At 55.2% G+C, this 22,250-nt stretch overlaps 1 protein-coding gene across 18 annotated transcripts in view; it reads right to left on the bottom strand.

Annotated features, from left to right (window-relative positions):
- OSBP2 (oxysterol binding protein 2) overlaps nt 1-22,250 on the bottom strand; it is a 129,196-nt gene that overhangs the window by 7,400 nt on the left and 99,546 nt on the right. For all 18 annotated transcript variants that reach the window (XM_074844179.1, XM_074844180.1, XM_074844181.1 and 15 more), the window contains 5 exons: nt 10,270-10,468; nt 8,522-8,639; nt 7,755-7,821; nt 7,187-7,354; nt 3,826-4,071 (listed from right to left, as the gene is read on the bottom strand). In XM_074844179.1, the coding sequence (XP_074700280.1) occupies nt 3,826-4,071; nt 7,187-7,354; nt 7,755-7,821; nt 8,522-8,639; nt 10,270-10,468 (798 nt within the window). The remainder of the gene's footprint in view (nt 1-3,825; nt 4,072-7,186; nt 7,355-7,754; nt 7,822-8,521; nt 8,640-10,269; nt 10,469-22,250) is intronic.

The following is a 22,250-nucleotide window of genomic DNA, read 5'->3' as shown; positions in this document are numbered from 1 at the left end:
GCTGTGCTGACCTGAGCACCCCAGTCTTCTCCTGGGTGCTGGGGTGACCTGCTGTGAGGTACCTCAGCGGCACGCAGAGCTGCACCGAGCGCCCAGCAGGGTTTTCTAAGGCTCGTTAGCAAACTGTCATCCATTAAACCTTAACTTGAGCCACTATCGCTGTGAGATGCTGCTGTGCTGTGACATCAGGACACGGCCCCGCTCTCCAGGGATCCTGGTTGAGAAACAGGGATGTGCCGACACCCAGCCTAGATCCCCAGTAATCCCAGTGTCACAGCACCTCTCCTACCAGCAGTGGCTCCCGCTGCTCTGCCTGGGAACTCCCAGGGGACACAGGCCCCCATGCTGTCAGAGACACACAGACCTGCCCAGCCAAGACTTCAGCTTTGCCCCCACAACTGGGCTGGAAAAGCAGATACGACATCCTCCATCCTGGGGACGATTTGTGACAGGACAGTGCCCACACTCCCATGCACTGGCCAAGCTGCCCAAAACCCAGGGGGGAGCAGGACATCCCAGCCAGAGGGTTCTGCCCTCCCACCACGTCTGACCCACTGCAAGATGGCCAGCAGATGAGCATTGTCTCAACGTTGTCATCAGGGACATGAAGGTACCCAACAATGGCCTGTGTGGAACACAGCTGCCGATCCCAAGAGCGGAATGTGGTGCAAAGGCTCCCGAATGCAGAACTGTGGGGCACAGCCAGTGCTGTGCTGTTCTTCAGTACCTGGGCCCAGCCGGAGCCGTTAGAGGTGACCACATAGCTACTGTCAAAAAGGATGGACCCAACTGTTGCCACAACATCATGAACTTTAGACGAACTTTGCTTCATTATAATACCAAAACACACCTCCTGGTTGAAGGCTGCCCGCCTCTAAGACTGACCATGCCTCGGACACTCCCCCTCGTGCATGTGTGGGAGCCTCGCTGGAGAAGGGCAGAGATCCCTGAGGCAGAGGAGGAGCAAGGTGTGTTGCTAAGCATGAAAGATGACTTCTGGGCAATGAAAACTGGAAGCTTCCCCACCAAGAATCATGACAACCGATGACGGAGCATCAGCTGGACCCGAGACCGTTAGGACATGTTGAGATCAGCAGTGGTAGCTATAACCTGTCTTTCTCTTCCTTCTAAACTTCACTTTACTTTTCCCTTTTCTTTCACCCATCTCTGACTATCCCGTGCTGCTTCACGGGCAACGCAATAAAGTTTCACTGTTTGATTGATACAATCCCCTTTGGTGTCGGTTGCCTCAATTTTGCACTTTCGAGGTCGTAGTAAAGGAACCATCACAAGTCCACCGAGTGGCCCGTGACACCCGCGGTGCTCCGGCACGGCACACACCACCCATCACCGGGAACCCGCTAACCACCGGGCCCCGAGGGCCACGCCACCGAGTTCAGAGATTATTTGCACTGATGTAATTACAGGCTGAGCGCCCCAAGCTACTGGATTACAAACATGAGCAGAGGAAAAACCTCTCCATTAAATCCCACTGTCACCAGCAGGAGAAAATCCTATTTGGATAACTGGATTTCAAGCACAAGATTATCAACGCTTTGTGCGGTGCGTTGGCGGGCGGAGCAGAACACCCAGCATCCAAGGAAAGTTCAGAGCAGTGGGAAGAGCGTCCGTCTGTCTGTCCCACGCTGCCTACACCAACCACAGGAACCAGGGCAAGAGGCACTGGCAACACTGCACCAGTGCAGAGCAGCACTGGCATTGAAATGTGCCCTTTGAGATGGCTCCAGGAGGGAGATTTGGAAGCCCCACTCGTGGACAGAAGGCTCCAGAGTGCTGCAAAGGAGCAGGTTTGCTCCGAGTTACAGTAAATCTAATTTCAGAGGAAGCTCATGTGCCGTGCCAGCAAGGGAAGGACTCAAGGACCAGGCAGGAGGGCTGCACCCAGGAGTTCGGGCTGGCTTGCAGCTCACCTAACATGGAGGTGTCAGAAACACCAAATCTGGGTACAGATGTCAGAAAACCTGGACCAACCAGAAAAAGTAATTCAGGGCAGATTATTTATTTGGGAGAGGACAGGGATGGAGAAAGGAGGGTGGTGAAAAGGAGCGTGAAGGAATGAGAAAAGGTATGGCAAGATGTGGGAGTGACGTGGACAGGGCTGTCCAGCAGTACCTGACAGCAGCACTGGGCTTCACCACCACGGCCTGAATGAGGGTAATAAACCCACCCTGTTGCTCCAACTGTACCCCGGGAGGATGAGGGGTGTTGCTGGCTAAGGGATGGATTGAACATCCTGGTAAGGAACCACCCGTTTCCTCTAAAACCGGGCTTAGCAGGGTGACAGCCCAGGGAGACGTGGAACCAGGGAGGTGCTGGAGAACAGAGACCCCTTATATCTTTCTGCTGTGCACAAAGCCAGCTGGGGAATTTGGCTGTGCAGCAGGACTGGGGAATCGCTGCCGGGCGAGGGGAGGTGAAGGTGTGATGCTGCTGAGGTGGGTGGACCTGAGCTCTGTGACATTCACAGCAAAGTACCAGGGGGATGCCTGGAGGGACGCTGCTGTCTCTGATCTGCCTCCCAGGAGCAGGCAAGGCGCAGGCAAGGCGCCAGGCAGAGCACGAAGGGAGGTAGGCTCACAGATAGAGCTCATTACACTCTGGTTGGCAGTGTCCTGGCTCGCTGCAGCCAAGGGCATGAGGTCCCAAGGCTGGGACAGACCACACAGGCACCACTGGGGACGATCAAAGGTGGCTGACATCAGCCATGGCACCTGCGACAGCGACTGCTCCAAACCCAGGTACGAAGGGCCACGACTTGGAGATGACGACGAGGGGCAGAGACAAGCTAAACCCCATCAGGGGGACACGGGGATGCTGGTGCAAGCCTGAGCCTCCCCACTGTGTATTCTCAGCACATCCCATCCACGTGTCTGACATCTGCTGTGGGCACCACGTAGCACAGCACGGCACATCCAGATCAGCAGCAAGCCCCTTTTCTCATGCAACGCCCCTCCAAAAAGCCCACAGGTCTCAGGGCATGGTCTGCAGAACAGCTCTGCAAATCTTGGACCTGCATCGGCCTCTGCAGAGTGACAGAGGTTTGTGATTTTTATTTGATGCTTCTGAACACTGAAAGACACGATGGTTGCTCTGTCCCCAGTATGGCATAGAGAACAGACTGCCCATACCAAAGTGATGTCCTGCCTGAAAGGGGTGATAAATGGCCCTGTCTCTCCCCAGGAATCCAGGACGGACCAGCCAAGTGTGCTAAATATTAAACAGTCCATTTTCTTCACAGGTCACAACTCATTAAGTGCTCCAGGTTTTTAATTAAGACCTGCTGTTTAACTGATGTGTGCCAGATGTGCTCCGTGGTTACAGCATGGGGCTGTCAGAGGTTCTCAGGTTGCCCCCAGGCTCTGAAACTAAAAATTTTCAGTCCAACAAGAAAGAAAGGAGACCCTGAGACACCTTCCAGCCCAAAGACACCCTGAAACAGTTTGGGGGCATCACTGCAGAGCTATGAGAGCTTCTCCCTTTCTGCTTAAGTATGGAGATGTGACAGCAATCCCAGCTCCAGGCAGGCAGCCAGGAGAGCTGGCAGGGTGATGAGCACCTTTCTCCTCCTTGTCTTCCCCACCTCCTGCTCTGCAGCACTGGGATGGGTACACTCTGCTTCTGAAAAATGGCTTGGGCTGCTCCCGCTGCTGCTTCTGCCAGTGCCAACAGCAACCCGCCGGCTGTCTCAGCCAGGAAGAAGGCTCAGTGCGAGGAGATGCTGCGTCTCCTGCAGGGAAGGGCTGCTCTGGCTGGGCACGGGCAGCAGGGCAGAGAGGCAGAGCCCCTCCACAGCCTCCAGCTCACCTGCTCGCACAGGGAACGGAAACCAAACTCCTCCAGCCGGTCGAGCTCATAGGTTTCCCCCAGCAGCGGGTTGAATGGCTTTGCGGTGCGGTGGACAGTTGTGGAGTAGGAAGACACCGAAAACGCAGCGACGAAGCACATCTGCTCCGTGGAGCTCTCGCACTTGACTGCTTTGTCCAGCAACTCGTGGTACTCCAGGTCCTCCGTCAGCCTCTGCAGCATGGAGAGTGGCTCGTTGAAGTTTACCTGGAGGGGAACAAGTAAGGGTTAGCAAAGCAGGGGAGATGCCAAGCCGGGCACTTCACCCTTTGCCTTTTTCCCCCAGCACTGTGCCCTGCTCACCACCAGCAGCCCACACGTTTGGCTCTCCGAGCACGGTGCAATGTGCTCCAAGAGCCAGGGATCCCGGGTGGATGGAAAGTGCCAAACCAAAGCAGCAGCCCCGCAGGGCACACGCTGCCTCTGCAGCACCACGCAAACATTTAAATAAAGGCAAGAAATATGTGCTCTGCTCCTGAACTGTACCACGAGAGCATGACACAATAACTGAAGGATGGAGATACTTTGTCTCAAAAGGTCTTCTGCCTCGAAACCATGTGAAATTCACTTTTTATTTTCAGTTCAGAACAAAGAAATGTATTTTAGAAGAAGCAGGTGGTTGAAGGATGGGAGAACCAATTCTATAAGCCAAGTTACATGTTTCATACTAAAGAAAACAAACTCCAGATTGCTCCACTTGGGGATTTAGCCTGTAAGCAGCAGGGATCTTACAGCACCCGAGAAGGAAAGAGCTATGTAGAAAGGGCAGCATCACATCCACACAAAAAAAGCAAATCACTGCCGGCTTGAGACAACTCTCAGGAGAGATGCAGGAAGCAAGAGAACAAAGCCAGCAGCTGCATCCTCTCCACCAGCACCGCTTGGGCAACGGCAAAGCAAAACCCTTCCATGTAGGAAGATAAACCCACCCGAAATGCAAAATCCCTAAAGCTGTTTTCTTCCTTTTCAATGCTGCAGATTTGTTCATTCAGCAGAAAAATTAAGGAGTGCGCTGTCTGCGTGGAGATGTTTTTCAATCCCTCCTGTCCCTGGGAAGGTCTCAGAAATGCTCTTAATTTGCCAAGGATCGGGTGAAGCGCATGGAAGGAGAAACTCCCATCACTCAGTGCGCACAGCAGGCTCACTGATGGGTTGGACTATAATTAACCACCCTTGCAAACAGCCCTCCCCGAGCTGGCTGCTCCGCTTCCTTCTCCTCCTCCTTCGCTCCGCTCACCGCAGCGGCAGCTTGGAAGCCCTCACGTGGCAGCTCCGTCTCGATTCACAGAGCTACCGGCTCCTCCTGCACTATGGAGACAGAATTTCAATGGCTGTTGAAAGGAGAGTAAATTGCCCCCTGTTACCTTACCACGGGCTGCTTGTTCTTGGGGTGAATCTTCCAAAGAAATGCCACGTGCGGCTGAGCTTGGGGGGTGCAAAGCATCTCCCTGCCTCTGTATCTGTACAGATATCCAGAGAGAGGAGCTGACAGAGAGTGGCTGCCACGGGGCTGAGCCCCTTCTTTACAGCCCATAGCTCTGTTGAACAGTTTACAGAAACAGCAGTGCTGGGAAACCAGATCTGCTTGCCCCAGGGAGGGAAGGAGTAATTACATCCCCTGAGCCAGCACCGGGGGGCTGCTGCGTGAGCAGAACCGCTCTCAGGTTTGAACTCAGCTTTAGCAGCTCCCGGAATGATTTGATTGATAGGGAAGGTATAAATTTCCTCTCTCCAGGCACCAGCAGCTGCTGGTATTTCACATCCTGAGCTTATTTCTGTATCCATCATGCCTTTATCTGATATTGATGTTGCTGCAGAAATGCTAACGGACGGCGCTGGGCTGTATATCTCAGCTGAAAATAGCACAAAGAAGAGACAAACTCATCTTTCTTACTCAGAGAGTATCAGCCACTGTTTTAAGAAGAGACAAAATACAATCAGTTCAGCATCCAAGCCCCTGTAACATGCTCTTTCCCCTTTACCCAGCAAAGGAAGGACCCTGAATACAGCTCCAGGGCTACAGTTCACACTTCGCTGGGCTATTTCCCCTCGAGTCAGCTCCACAATAACCCCCAGTCACCCCCAGCTGCTTTACAGCTCCTCCAAGCTTGCCAGGACTTCATGGTTTTTGGGAAAATGGCCTCCTTACAGTGTCACCCAGTCCCATCCACACCACTTACTGGGCTGAAGACCTGCTAGAGAACCAGCAGCCTGGGAAGTGATGGTTTGCTCTGAAAAACATGGCTGTAGTTTTGGGGGAACTCTCGTGTGGGCAGCATTTCGTCTGGGTATATGAGGCACAGGGTTATTTATCTTCAGGAATTAAATGCACATCCTGCTTACCCCCTGTGAGGGGGGTTCCTCCAGACAGACCCCTGCCAGCAAACCCTCTCCTGACCATCCGCAGGAAGCCTTCGCCCCAAGAAGGAAACCCACAGCACCCAGCAGTGCTGTACATTGTCCCCACAACATCTCCTTCACTAAAAGGCTGCTCTTTGCAAGGAAAATAAAGGTACTTTTCGTCCCTGGGGTAAAACACAGCCCTGCCGTGCTGTTGGTGCAGGCGGGGCTGCTCCCCAAGCACCGTGTCCCCGGGACACAAACTGCATGATCAGCCATAAGGCCTCTTCTAGGCTCTGGGTGAAACACTTGAATCCTCAGGGATTCAAGGTGTCCTGGTTCCCTCCTTGCCTCTGCAACAGCTGGATTTGCTTGGGCAAATGGGCAATGTCCCCTCTGCTCCAGCTCGCCCTGGAACTCATGTCAGCAAGCTGCCAGGGCTCTCCACAGCTGGCACAGGAGAACGGATCAGTCCCAAAGAAAGAGCTGATCCCAAATAGTCCCTAATGTAACAGCCACAACATCAGAGGCATTTACCACAAAGCAGTTAGCAGCTCTATGCTGCTGAGAACAGCCTCCTCCTGCCTGGCTGCTTCACCTTTCAGGCTGTGCTGGCTCTCTGGCAGCAGACGGATGATTTCAAGGGGCAAATAAATTTCAGGGAAAAACTTAGAGCTTAGAGTCAGCAGAGCTGAGCAGCAAGGACGCACTGGTGCAGCAGAGCAGGGCTGGGGAGAAGAGCAAGGTGGTTTCAGCAGGCTCTGCCAGTGCAAAAGCCCCGCAGGACGGGGTTGGCAGCTGGTGACACGCTCCTGTCCCGCTCGGGGCTGCTGTGCTGCCACGGCACCCGGCAGGACCACCCGTAATCCAACTCCTCTGCACAGAAAAGAGCCAAGAGCCGTGCCCAAACCAAACCCTCAACGCTGGCACCACGGCAGCGCCCGCCCCGCCGGCCCTGGGCGCCTGGGCCACGCTCACGTACGGGCATGGGGATCTTGGACAGCTCTTTGCCGATGCAGTTTTTCATGATGCTCCAGAGGTTAAGGCTGTAGTTGGGTTTGTCGGGGATGCGAGTCCGCCTCCTTTTCTTCGGCAGGAGATCTTTGCAAGTGGACTCATTGTAGCTGCTTTGATTTGAGCTTTCAAAGACCTGCGGAAGCAATAGAAGAAACCCAGGTCTAAGCTGGACCTACCCAGTATGACTCAACCAGACCTGGCAGCTCCCGGGAGCAGCAACCACACAGCTCAGGAGACATTGTGTGCACTTGTGCTGGGGAGCATCGCTGGAAGCCTGTTCTCCAGGGCATGGGGGAAACAAAGGCACAACTGCCCCCCCAACACTTTCCTGCTTCCCTCAGGAGGGTGCTTGGGGGGCTGCTGGAAGACTGCTGACATCTGTCCCCAGCCCGTGGCTCACAGAGCAACCAACTCTGCTCCACGCTGGAGGCGCCCCAGTGGAGAGTCCCTCCAACAACCTGCTCCTCTCCCACTCCTCTCCCCAAGCTTCGTCCCACCGCGACTCCCCCTTCCGCTCTGCCCGGCCAACTCACACTGTCCTCCAGGTTCCAGTCCTCGGGGTGGCCCTCGCTGGCCCCACTCAGGTTACTGCCCGAACGCCTGTGGGGAAGAAAGTACCAGTTGGTAAACACTAGAAAGGGTAGAGGAGGGGGGAGAAGGGCCAAGGCTGGTGGAACACAGTCACCATCACCCAGAGCTTTGCCCTGCACCACCCCAGCATGCTGCTGGGAAGGCAACAGGGTGATGGAGGCCACGCACAGGTGCTGGGGGGTGCTCAGCACGGCATGCCCCAGCCTGGGGGCACAGAGCCTCTGCTTTTGCCAGAGAGGGTGGTGGAGTGACCATGGTTCAGACCACAGGTGCCTCCAGCCCAGAGGGACGCCCAGGGAGGTGTAAGAGCAGGTCAAGGCAGACGAAGGCAAGGTACTCCCTGCTTCTGCCCAGTGCTCTGAAGGATCTCCCTCCACGAGCTCACACCAGCTGCTGGGGCAGAGGACTCAGCTTTCCCGCAGCATAGGCCTGACGCCTGCCCTTCCTCACCTGCTTCGTTACAGCTGGGGCCATCCTCAGCCTCGTTCACTCCAGGAACACAAGAGCAGACGGGCGCAGTACAGAGCCCTGGGCAGAGGCAGCCCGTTTGCTGGGGGATGTGCATGCAGAGTAGCCCCGCGGGAGAGGATGCTGCCCTCAAGCCCAAGCACAACGCCAGACAAACTGTCTCCCCTGCTCTTCCTGCACTCAGAACAGGTTTTGTCAGGTTGCACCGTGCAACGCGTGGCCCTGGGGAGGAGGCTCGTACCTGTGGTGCTTGGGGTCTGCGGTTACAGTGATAAAAGCTGGTGCATCCTCCATGGCATCAAAATACTCTGTCTCTTCATCTTCATCACTGGCCTCTCCTTTTGCAGACTGCACACTCCCTGCCGGCACAAAGGGTTTGAGATGCTCAGGTGCTGCTGGTCCCCTTTCCGAGCCTGTCCCCAGAGCCCACCCTCCTCCCACTGTGTCCCCTTCAGCGCTGGCTCCCTTTACAGCTTGTCCCCCTCCTCTCCATCCCATTCCACAACAAGAGGATGCCGTACCGACTTCCAGCTCCTAAAAGCAAGGATACGCCCTGGCAGTGTGCGTCCTGCTCCCCAGCCCAGGCACACAAGGCTTCCCTGCCATGCTGGGGACCACCTCCAAAAATGCCACCGGGCTGCCTGAGCCAGAAGACACACGTGACTCGCCCGCCCAACCGTGCCTAAGGCAACTGCCGCTCCAGCACCGCCCTGTCTGCCGGGAAATCCGGTTTGGATTAAAGCAGAAAAAAAATGTCACGTGTTTCAGGTGATGCTCAGAGATTTCCCAGCCCTTGGGTTTTCCAGCCCTGCACTTATAAACATTTCTCTTCTCTGCTGCGGTGGGAGGGATCACTACGAAGCCGGGAGCAGACATTAACTGCAGTGACTTTTGAGACCTGGTGTAGCAGCCCTGCTCCTGCCCCTGCTGCGCTGCACGGCAATGCCACGTGCAGGGACCAGAACAGCCACCCAGGCTCCAGCCACCTCACCACAGCGGCCCGTCCGGCTCAGCCGCTGGCTCGGCTTCCTGGCAGGGTTCAGCAACCTCCTTCCCTGCATCGTTCCCACACTCCTACAAAGGAGCAGATGGGGCCGAGGTGGATTTACACCTGTCCCTACAGCGATCTCCCCCCTGCCCTCCCCAGCTGTGCCACACAATCACAGAATCATTTAAGTTGGAAAAGACCCTTAAGATCATCAAGTTGAATCGTTAACCTAGTTAACCTAGCACTGCCAAGTCCACCATGGCCCTGAGCACCACAGCTACATGTCTTTTACATACCTCCAGGAAGGGTGACTCAACCACTTCCCTGGGCAGCCTGTTCCAACACTTGACAACCTTTTTGGTGAAGAAATTTTTCCTAATATCCAATTCAAACCTCCCCTGCTGCAACTTGAGGCCACTTCCTTGAGGCCATACAAGAACAAAGGCAGCATCTAGCACTGCCATCATCCCCCGCAACAGCTGCTATTCTCTCCCTCGAGTCTATATATCCTTTAAAAATAAGACAAGGCACTATTTGGAGTTTTGGGCTACCAGACTGTAACTAATACATCTCGCAGGGAAGGAGATTTGGCACGAATATGCAAAGCTGTTAAGATTTTATTGCCCAGTAACTCTTGCGAGCAGCAAATGAGCCCCGGCTGTGACACCACCACTCCACGCAGCCGGGAACTCAGCAGTGCCAGGGGACCCTGGGCTTCCTCCAAGCACTGCAGCTGCCCTCCAGCAGCCAGAGATGTGTCCACCAGTGAGGGTTAAGGCTTCCAAAATAGCCTGGAATAACGTGAGCGAGCTGGGGGCACAGCCCTCTCCTGCATCCATATCTTGGGGACAATTATGGTGTAATGGGATCCATTAAAAAAAAAAATCACGGGCATACAGGTCACTGCCTTGTGCATCCTTCCCACCAAGCAGAGAGCCCCCATCCATCCCGGGCTTCCTGCAGGGCTCTGCCCCCAGACCCGCCCGGCCCGCCGGGCTCACCCTTGGCGGTGCTGGTGATGCCGGTGCTGCTGGCGGAGAGGCCGGGGGCTCCGCGGCAGGCTCGCTCCAAGCTGTTGTGCTGCTTGGCTAACTGCTCGATGGTCTCCTCCAGCCGGATCCGCTGCTCCCGCTCATACTGCAGCGCCCGTTGCCATTTTCGGCTGTGAGTTTCAGCTAAGTCCAGGAAATCCCGGCAGGCCTGGAAAGGAGGAAGGGACACGTCAGCACCTGGCACGGCCCCCACAGCCCAGGAGCTCATCACAGAGCCACCACTGGCACGGGGTGGCTCCAGACCTGACTCCCCACCACTCCCCTTCCTCCCGTCCCAGGACCCTGGTTTTATGAAATGCAATCCCAGAGCTTTTTGCGATCCCCCATACTGGGGGTAAAACCAGTTCAATTCCAACCATCCAAACCTAAACCACCTCCGAGGAGATGGCTGCAACATGGACAACTCCCTTGAGACCACAAAGCCTTCATGATGTCCCATCTCCCGCAGGAGCCTGTTCCTGTCCCTGATCGTGTCGCTGCTCCCCAGGAGCCCAGGCTGGGCTCAGACAAACCTCGGTCAAGCCCAGCCCTTCGCAGATTCCCTGAGATCCCCAGCAGCCACCTCCATCCCCATCCTGCAGATCAGGAGAAGCTGGACAGAACAATAGTCCCCAGGGTGACAGTCCCTGGGGTGACAGCCACAGACGGGAGAGGATGCTCAAGCCAGGAGCCAGTGAGCCCTTTGCTCCAAGAAGGCAGAGTGGGAAGATGCCCAGCTCCTCCTCAGAGCCACAGCAGACAGCAAAGGGCCTGGCCTACCCCCAACACAGTCACCATGGCCAGAAGCCCTCTCCTCTCCTCTCCTCTTCATGATGGGCTCTTTTCCGAGGAACAGGACCCGCCAGCCGCAGGGACACAGGCAGACACACTCGGCCCGAGGGAAGGAGCACTCACAGGATGCACTAGGCAATGCCTCACAGAATGCCCGGCGTCCCTGTCCTGTGCCACCAGGCAGCAGACAGCAGGGACGCCACGACCTGGGCTGCCAGGAGACCCCCCTGGGGGGAACAACCACCGCCGCAGCTGCCCCGAGACCCTCTCAGCATCGCCCACCCCTGGGCGCACCCGATGCCAAGCGGGAGGTTTCTGGGTGCAGGACATCTGCTCCCGGATGGGATGCTGCCAGCTCTTGTGAGCCGCCTTTCTATTGTCTGACCAGAGAGACAGCTCTCAGATCTCTATTTTTAGGTTATTTTTTTTACATTTGACTGAAACACTGAATCCCTTCGACCTTGCCTCTTTCTTTGCGATCAACCCTACATGAAGCTGACCACAGAAGCAGGGCTGCACCTCCTCCTCCCTCCCCTAAATCTCTGCAAGTTGGGACACACTAAACTGCTTCTTACGTATAGAAGTAGGAAGATATGATTTTTATGGAAATTCTATAGGAGTTCAGTGACAGACTGGCAACTTGCAGGCAAATTAACTGTGCTTGTGCTTCAGCTAGCTCCAACTCATTGCTGTACCAAGGGAGGTCCTCTTGGGGTAAATGCTGGCCTGAAAAACTCAGAACTATTCAAAAGGACTAAAACCAGAGAGTTCTGAATGTCTAACAGACTTCTAACCATCCCCAGGACCCGCTTATTGTCTATGTTTCCATCTACTTGGATTTCACATGTGATTTATCCAGTTCTTGGGAGGTTACTCTAAATTTGGGCTGCAGGTGGCACCTGAATATCGAGGTATCTCCTGGTCAAGCAACAGGCTCAGGGCTTCAGCTTCCATGACCTGGCTTGATTTTACCAGGATTTGTCCAAGAAAAGCTCTGATACATCAGACCTCTCCTTCTGGATAGGTGCAGGATTTGAGTCCCATCCAGGGAAAGAAGTTTTTCCTTTAATAACATTGGAAACAAATCACCAGGAAAGCATCAGGTTTTCATATTTCAGGTGAAGAAGCATGAAGCAGAGGGAATGAATATCCCATGATAAGGCAGAAAAATGCAGGGGGTGGGCACATGGGCTTTCGGTGATGTCCTGAACACTGTCACATCCACTGGGAGCTCACCACCATCGCCAGCCTCACCCCGAGGAGTCCCCTGGTCACAGAAAGAGGCAGGAACCAAACTCAGATCAGATAAATGAAGGACAAACACAACGAGTTTGGGGCTGCCACGGTACATAGGGCTGTTACCGATATAGAGTCTGTTCTTTGGAAAAAAAAAACCAGTGTAACCCATCATATTAAAATAGATGTTTTGCTTTGTATTCATCTCTGCTCTCTCCTGCTCCCCGACACCTGCAGCATGCAAGGACCCGATCCTACGTTTGTGTAACCTCCAGCCCTGCTGCTCCTGCCTGCTCTCACTGCACAGAGCTCCGTCCACAGGCAGGTTTCTGCAGGATCAGTCCCAGCACCAAACTGGCCGGGGGGAATTTAAACCCACAGAGCATGCTCTTGCAAACCAGCTATTTTTTCCAGTGCAGACGGGTATATGCAAGTGTCCCAAGGGTGAGCTCCAACATACATCAGTCTTCAGCATCATCAAGGCTCTCTAACGAGACACAATCACATGCAGCTTTGCTAGGCAAAAATTATTCAGCCAAAAAGTGTTTGCAGGCTCTTAACATTGGCTTGTCCTACGGCATCAGCTTCTCAGCCTCTGGATTTCTATTTGTGGCCATCAGCGACTCTAAGAAGCAACTCAGCACTGCTGTCACAGCGATGGAGATCCCTACCTGCCCGAGCTCAATAAACATTCCCCTGCGAGCACCACACTGCAACGGCATTAAGGCTGTATCATTGGCCAGGAGAGCACGTGGAAACGGCCTCGGGAAAGGAGAGGGGCAGAGCCCTTTGCACATCCTCAGCACCACCATGGGCAACGTAGCTCCTGCAAGCTTGGAGCAACGCGGTAGGTCCCCCCGCTTTGCTGTTTCTCTGATTGCAAGCAGGGAGGTGTCAGAGTCCTGTCCCCCCAAATTCCGGGCTGTGCTCCCATCCTACATCCCCCCAGCCCGAGGGGGACCACCCAGCTCCTCCTCCTCATGCGAGCCACAGACCCCGCAGGGCTGCGTGGATGAGCAGGGGAGATGCAAGACAGGAGAGCACATTTTCAGGGTGCTTCGCACCGTGTTTTCACCTCATTCTCTGGAAACAACTCAGCTCCTTTCCTCACCCCAAGAAGTCCCACTGGCAGCCACCCACAGGCAGACTCTGCCCTGATGCCTTCATACCCAGCTTCAAGCTGAAGCCTCCTGCCAGTCAAAACTAACCCACGCCCCAAGCTGGCACACTGGCTTCATTTTTTACACTGATGCATTGCGATAAGAGGATGAAACCACAAGGGCAAGTAATGAGATAGCGGCCGTGACCTTCTGGGCCTGGTAAAGCTCATTATCTGCTCCAAAGGTTCCTCTCCACAGGCAGCCCGCACACAGTGGGCACAGAAATACCCATTTTGGCACAGCTCACTAGCACTGAGGATGGAAATTGCTGTCTGTCCCCAGCTCAAGTGGTTGAGCACTTTAAAACGATACACTAGGAAATCACCTGTAATTATCGTACTACAATTACACACAGTTTGTAAGGTATAATGGTAAATTAGGGGAAAAGGAGGTAATTACAGAGGAGCCACATGAAGGCAGCCCTCCAGCACGTCACCAGGCAGCTGGGAGCCGTGGGATGCAGAGGAGAAATCACTTCATCAGCCACAGGAATCACCATCCGAAATAAAAATCACAACAGAAAAAACCTCGGGTCCTCCCATCCCAAGGCTGCCGAGCTCCACGGAGGATCCACGCTGCATCCCAAAGGGAAACCTGCACCAACGGGCTTCATTTACAGCCATAGAAAAAAAAATTCCAAGTGACGGAGAAGCGGCCGTTGGTGTTGCAGACTTTCTCCACTGAGCATGAGGATGTTTTGGGAAGACGACCAACCCCAGACCCCGCCGGAGGCAGCGGTACCTCCACGCAGCAAGTTGGGACGATGCCTGTTCCTGGCAGCACCCCACAACTTGTGTCCATATGGATTTATGGGCCAGCTGGGGTACGTACAGGGTTTATTCCCTGTTTTCAGAAGACTGTCGGGCCACCTTTCTGCACCCTCTTCTTCTGTAATTCAGACACTGGCACAAGCGCCCTGCCTGTGGCCCGACCCAAACTGTCACACTCCCAAAGCATCCAGATCAACCCAGACTCATCACGTTTGCTGGCTGGAAGAGAAGTGAAGCCGAGCATGGCAACAGGATAACATCCTGCAAGAAAGATCCCCTGAGCCCAGCTCCCCAGCTGGCAGCAGCAGCCAAGCAAATTAAACTTATTAATTTGGTTTTATACCTCCTACAGCTCGACAGCACAGAGTTTCACAAGGATGCTCACTGGAGGGGGGAGTAGCCCTGAGTGGGGCTCAGGGTGTATTTTTCCACCGCTGTCTCTGTTGACAGAGCTCATTCCTGAGCCAAAACACACCCCAAACCCCCAAGTGCAGAGCAGCTCACAAGTTCCGCAGGGCTGCAGGGAGCTGGGGGCAAGTAGCTCAGACACGAGCATCTCCCCCAGGGAGGTCGGTATCGAAGGGAAATGAATCCCAGCCCTTACCTCGGGCTTGGTTGCCCTCCCCAACCCCCATGGCTGCTGGCATGGTCTCAGCTCACCGCCCAGCAGGAGCCCCCCAACCCCTTCAGCAGCTCAAACCAACACCCCCCTGGCCAAGGCTGCTTTGGCCATCCCCACCCTTGCCAATGACAAACCAAGACCAGCAGCCATTGCGTTACAGGATTTGCTCACAGAGTGCCAGCTGGAGCACCGTGATGACCCTTCCCCAAGATAAAGAAACAGGAGCACCAAACACAGCTGCAGTCTGACATCCTTTTAGACTGGCTCTTAGGAAGGATTTCTTTGCAGAAGGGGTTGTTGGGCGTTGGAATGGGCTGCCCAGGGCAGGGGGGGAGTCCCCATCCCTGGAGGGGTTGAAGAGTCGGGTTGACCCAGCGCTGAGGGATCTGGTGGAGTTGGGAACAGTCAGTGTGAGGTTAATGGTTGGACTGGAGGATCTTCAAGGTCTTTTCCAACCTTGATGATTCTGTCATTCTGTGATCCTCCGAGGCCATGTCCCCCCCCGCTGTCAGCAGCAGCAATTAGAACGCCGCTGGTTGCTGCCTTCCACTGAAGGCCACGACATGACCTACGTCTGGTTACAGCTGCAAAAGCCCAGAGAGCTGCACCTTCCCCTTGGACACCTCTTCCTCTTCCAGTGAAACCCCTCGCCACATGCCGTCTCTGTCCCCTCGGGACGCAGGATGGAGCCCCTGGACGCGCCGCGCCGGAGCCGGCATGCCAGCGTGGTGCTGCTGTTCAGTGCGAGGGGACACAGCAGCAAGGCCAGCCCATCGCTCCTGGAGGAAACAAATCCAGAAGGAAACCGTTTATGAGGCTCCTCCAGGAGCAGTCAGCTGGGTCTTCTGCTCTGGGCTGGGACAGCTTCGCCACCGCTTTTGGTGACGTCCATCACCCAGATGATTTCTTCCGCTGGCTGAGCACCGCGAGCTCCCAGTGCTGCCACTGCGGAGCAAGAAAATTTGGCCAGGAAAATGGTCCTGGAGGACAGCAGAGTGAAGGCAAGTGGCAGACAGGGTTGGGAAGGGGGATGTCCTGCGAGGTGAGGGCTTGGGAGATGATGGTGAGGTCCTGAGCAGCAAGTGGCCATGCAGGGAAGGGAGGAAGGAAGAGCGACGTCCACCGAGTGCAAGAGCCGGAGCAGGAGGTGGCACGACGGTGGGATGCTCTCTGCATGCCTTCCCACAGACACAGCTGCAGCAGAAACCAGGACTGGTGACAGGAGAAGCCCCAGAGCTGCTGCTTCAAAGCCCAGATCCTCCCACCAGCAACCCCAGCGCAGGATGTGCAGCTCCCCATGGCTGGTTCCTCAGGATCAGGCCCGCAGGTGACACCAGTGTGCTCCCAGCAGCACAAGAGGCACACGAAATACCTGCTCTAGGATTTCCTGAAACCAGTCAGGCTCTGTGGTCCCTGGGATGGGGCTTTTGCAGGTGCATCACCCAGCACCCCAATTCCTGATTGCTCCTCTGCAAAAACAAGTCAGGCTGTCATTGCTTCTTACACCCCGAACGGCAGCACCCAGCTTGCACCAGCCACGCGCTGGCAGGTAGCTGGGGATCTGAGGGTGCCCTGAGAAGTCCCCATTAATGCAGGGGGGCTGGGAGACACCTGTGCAAAGCCCAGGGCAGGATTTAACCCTTGGGCTCTTCAGTGTCAGCTGCCATGCACTGTTAGCAGGCGTCTGCTTGGCACCATGGGCATCCTGGCAAGGGAGAGTGAGTAATCGCAAAGAGGGATGTCCCCACCACCCTCCGACTGGTTTTCTTGAATGTTTGCAAGCAAGGACTGTAAATCCACTCTCCACAGAGCAGCACAGGAGGCTCAGGCACTGCTGCTGCTGCAGGGACCCAGCGGATGCCGGATTTCCAACAGTCACCACGCTGCTTTGGTTCAGGGTGCAAGCAAAACGGGGAGCAGCTTCCCATCTCTCCATGAGTCGCCCTAAAGCTCAGCCACTGCAAAACCTTTTTGAAATGCAGCTGCTGGGAAGCCCCAACATGGCACCAGCGTCACAGGGGACCATCCCCAGTGACAGGGACCCCGCGGAGGGCACCGAGAGCCAGGAGACTGCCAAGAGACCCCAATCCCAAGGGTCTGTCTCTTCTCAGGGAAGGATCCAGCCCAGACAGAAGAGGCAAAGGTGCAGCATCACGTGTCCCTTCCTCGCAGGAGATGACGGGTGGGAGATGCTGTGCACAGGGACACGCAGGGACCCTGCTGTCAGTGCCCCAAGCACACCAGCAGTGCCCTGGGACCCCCACCCATGCTCCAGCCATGCCCAAAGCAGCACCCAGAGCGGTGCTGCAGCACCTCGACCCGCTGGGGCAGCCAAGGAGGAGCGGCTGCAGCAGGAGACGGCGTGACAAGGTTCCAGGACAAGCTCTGACCCAGGGGAGGAGATAAATCCCTTCGTGCCCCCACTCTGCTGAGGCCTGACCTCAGGCAGGTTTGGCTCAGTGCTCTGCACTGTGCTGGGATGAATCCTGGCTCCACTCCCCTCCTGTGCCACAGACCCTGTTGCAGCAGCTCAACCGACGCTCAAGATTTGGGCTGAAGGTGCCCACAGGCTGCTCCCCCTCATCATCCCGCTGCCTTCTCCTGTTTCAGGGGAAGCCAGAAGCCAAAGGGCCCAGGAGCTGCCCGCTGTCCCCCCAGCACCCAACTTACCTCAAACAGGGGCTGAGAGCACCCGGGGGGAGTCTAGACCTTCTGCTTCACCACTCACACGCATCACCACTTCCCACCTCAGTCGGTGGATTGTGTCATGTTGTCCCCAACAGCAACAGATTTTGCAAACCACCCGGGATAAAGGCAGGCAGCCGTTTTCGGCGGCAGCGATCCTCCCTCTGCGGGCAGCCGAGGAGCAAAGGGATCGCCCCTGCCAGCGACCTCCCGCCGGGGACAGTGGAGGGACGCAAGCGGCTGCCTCAGACCAGTCCTGGCACAGATTAAGGTGAGGGCAGGGGACATGAACCCGGATGAAACTCCAGCATCCCAGGTCATCGCTCATTCATTTCATTAATCCCCCTCTTCAAAGGTGAAAACAATTGCAGACGCCGAGCAGGAGCAACACCTTGAAATCCAGCTTATAAAAGCCTTACAGAGCAGCGGCTAAATTTAGTTACAGCTGAACTTGATCTGGGCTGTAAGGAAGACACAGCCACAAATCCACGTTACACTGGCGCAGGGACGTGGGCCATCCTCGCAAAGGTCAGCGGGCAAGAGGGTCCTTGATGAACAGACCACAAAGGAGAGCGCAGCCCCCAGTTTGCAGGGTAAAAGCTAAAGAAAAGCGATTCCCCAGTGACCCATATGGCTGGGGTGTGAGGCTACACACATCTGAAGACACAGCCTTCACGTAGATATTGCCATCATCATCTGCAGAGTTTGCCCACCCCACAGCTTCTCTGCAGCACGAGGAAGACCAAGGCACAGCCCATACATCCATGTCCCCCCCGAGCCGTCACTGTCACGATGCAGCTGCTGCGTTTCAGCACTGCCTGGCTGCACGTGGGGTTGGGGCAGCACCAACATTGGCTCCGGTCCCGCACAACAGGGCTGCTCCTACCCCCAGCCCAGCCAGGGCATGGCAGTGCTGTGCACGCAGGGTTTCAGGGAACCATCACTAACCCCCCCGGAGTGGGGTTCATCACAGGAGCAGGCAGCTGCTTTCAGTGCCTCCTAGAGAAAAAGGCAATTTCTCCCTCCCATCCCACCCTGCCTGCACAAACGTGAACCACTGCCCTCCTTAAAGGTCCCCCCAGGACCAACCCTCCAGCAAGCAGGAGAGGGACTGGCAGAGGATGCTCTGCCCATTCTCACGCAGCATCCCACCCCACCGGGAGACGGGCTTTAATCCTCCAGCACCCCAGCTGCTGCCTCCCCGCATACAGAGGAGCTGGCGGGGAACAGGATGTGGCACAATTTGCCACAGGGCCAGAGCTGGATGGAGTCCCAAAGTCCAACCACCAGTGTTGTAGCCCAGAGGCCGTACCACTTCTCAGCATCATCACAGCACAGAGACAGGGTTAGAGAGCAGCAGCTCAAGCTTGTTTGAAAATAGTTAAGATGAAGCGCTTGGCTAAGGGGCAGGGCTGCTTGGTCACCCCTGAGTGTCCCAGCCTGTGTTTACCCCTCGTTGTCTTCCAATTCTGGCAGATCACCAGCAGCTAAAGATAAAAGCAAGCTCCATCCATCTGCAGTACAGCTGCAAGGTCGCAGGGAAGCCCAGCATAACCTGCAACCAGGTGGGACAGAGGTGGCTTCTCCTCTTCTCTGTAGCTGGAACAAGTTGTTATAGCAGGTGCTAACCCAGTGTTGGATGGTGGAGCTGTAAATCACCATCAAGACAAGGAATTACAGCCAAGGTTGCCAAAAGAGCATGTTTTCACAGAAAAACACCACCAAGGCTCCTGCAGATTCCCATAGAAGAAGAGGCAAGCTGCCATCAAGACCCTGCTGGGGAATAGGAGGTGAGACTGGTGCCACCAGCTCTGTGGTTTGTCCCCTGGCCCAGCACTCACTGCCACTATGGGCAAATTTAGCACTTCCACACATTTTTCAAGGCAAACATACCAGATTTCACAGCTTGTTGCAAGCTAATAGGAATGTCATTAACAGCCCACGGATTATTTATGCAGCTGAAAACGATCACCCGAGGTCACCCGCATCCTGCCAAGGTGGTGGTGTCACACGCCTGCAGGCATCTCTGCAGAGCTGCAGTGCTCCTGGTTCCTCAACGGGAGCAAACAGTCAAAATCAGAGACAAGGAACAAAGAGATGAGGTTAATTAGCTTGAAAGCGTAAACGATCACATCGAGGTATGTCGGATTTCTGCCAGGGTCTGAACCACGGGGGATGACAAGCTCTTGGAAATTCCTAGCAAGGCTGAGTGTTTCACCACCTCCAACGCAATGCTGATGGATGCCAAGGGAACGCACTCAAACCTGCAGTCCCACTTGCCCTGAGCATCCCAGAGGAACAGCCCTGCAAATCCAACCTTTGGGGAGGAAAAAAACCTACCAGGAAAAGCACCCGCTGTTCTGGGAGCGACATCTCCTGCTCCTCAACCAGACCCTTCCTTTGCCCCCATGGGACAAGGACCACTTCATCACCCAGGAGTGACATGAGAGAAGACAACTGCCAGATGCATTCAATCATCTCTTTTTCAGCAGTGAATTATACAGCAAGAGCCGTCACTTCATTCATCAGGGGAAAGAGCGCCTTGCCGTTTTGCATGCGTCTGGTGCCTCAGAGATAAGTGCTCCCTTCCTTCCTGGGAGTCATCAAAACCCTGGGACACATCTGCGCTGCTGATTACTGCGAAACAGCCCCCCAAGGGAAGGACAATTTCTGATCCTCTTTTTAGCTCTGAACACATTCACACCATGTCAGCGCTCCAGGCGCATGGCACAGCATAAAAATGAGTCGTTTGGATTCAGAGCGGTGAGATACACAGAGCGTTTGCACCGAGAGAGGGTTAATTTGTCCTTCCCCCCCACCAAAATACTCTGAGAAAAAAGCAAAAGGGAAAATACAAGGATGGAGCCGGCTTGAATCTCAAATCATCTCACAGGAACAGTCAGATCACAACGAGACGTGCGTTTGAGTGTAGTCATCTGCCACGACAGCAGAAGCAGCAGCGCATGGAAACATCCAGATCAACACAGACTGCTTGAATAACGACAAATCTGTCCCAGATCCTTGGAGTGACCCTCAGCCGGCTCACGAGCATCCTGGCTGTCTGAAGCAGGAGGATGCAGACACACCGAGAGCTGCTTCTCCCTGGGGCAGGGCTGGTGGCAAGAGGAGAACCTGAAAAGAAGGTGCTGAGCCTCGCCAGGTCACGACACCACGAAAAAACAAGGTGGCATTGCTTAAAAACCTGTGAGGGACAGTAGGTGTGAGTTCAACACCGAAAATCATCCACTCCCTATGGCTTTTTTTTTTCCCACACTTCTAAGTGTTACATTGGAAGGAGCTTTACATCCAGGCTACAGAAATGCCCAGACATGGAAAATCTTATTAGCATCCCAACGGGGAGTGGGAAGGCACCAGAGCAGAGCGGGCTCCAGCCCGGCTCTGGGTGACCTGCAGCACACACTGCACGCTGCCAATGTCAGCATCTCAGCAAGATCCCCACCATTCACCCAAGGTGCTCCCAAAACCACTGATGGCCCCATTCCAGGTGGCACCTCATACCCCAGTGCCTGTTTTTCTCTGTGGATTTCTTGAGAGTCAGAGACATCCAAGACGGAGACATCTACGCTTGGGTGAGTCAGATCTGGTCTCATGGTTGGGTCTCTGGGAGTTTTATTTAGAATCACAGAATCACAGAAGGGTTTGGGTCAGAAGGGACCTTAAAGATCATCCAGTCCCAACCCCCCTGCTATGGCAGGGACACCTCCCACTAGATCAGGTTGCTCAAGGCTCCATCCAACCTGGCTCTGAACACTTCCAGGGATGGAGCATCCACAACCTCCTTGGATTATGACCTTATCATGTTATTTTGGGCCATCTGCCTAAATGCCACGAAGACACCAGTGTTCCCCACCATGAGGCAGGCTCAGCACTGCTTAACCAACCACACACACCTTGCCCAGGGGGTGGCTCCTCCAAGAGGACCTCACCCCAGGTCCAAAGCAGCAGAGGCAGTCTGGGGCCGGCGCTGGCACAACAGCTAGACTCTGCCTGCAGCAAGTGCCGTTACAGACATGTAATCCACCCCATGCAATAAAGAGAGGATTAGTGTGAAACAGTGGCAAATCCGCCCGCCCGGCTGTGTTAACAGGCTCTAATCCTGTACCCACGCAGCCTTTACACAGGCTACCAAATCCGTCATCACTGCGTTCTCAGCACGATAAAAGGAAACGTTACGGCTCTGAGAAGCAGAATAAGCCAACCCTGCCCAGGGGTTACAGGCCAAAGCGATGACAGCCGGGCACAGTGGCCTGGGAAAGACACAGGGTCTGGTTTTCAAAGCATTGCTCTCCGGTGGAAAAGCAACTAAGGCATTTGCTGGGTGCTCTGGCATGCCGGCAGTACTGCTCCCTTCCACCCCGAACCCAGCCGAGCAGCTCATGGCAGCATCCACTGGCTGTGCCAGAGGGTTTGTTGGGGCACTGCAGTGTGCTGAGGACATGCTGGGACCAGTACAGAAAATACATGGGGAGCTGAGACTTCATGCTGGGACCTCCCGCTGCAGTGGCCAGTCCAGAATCATGCCCTTGCAGGGTTTCGCTGCTCTCCTTCAGCAACACTCGTGTATTTGGCTCTTCCTTTTGATGCTCCTACCTGCCCAGCCAGCAGCGGGGCATCTCCACTGTCACGTGGGCCAAAAATCACCTCCCTGGGAAGCTCCCAGCATCA

Source organism: Strix aluco, chromosome 18 (genome assembly GCF_031877795.1).
Source record: "Strix aluco isolate bStrAlu1 chromosome 18, bStrAlu1.hap1, whole genome shotgun sequence".
Classification (NCBI taxonomy): Eukaryota; Metazoa; Chordata; class Aves; order Strigiformes; family Strigidae; genus Strix; species Strix aluco.
This window is presented reverse-complemented; position numbering and strand designations above follow the sequence as displayed.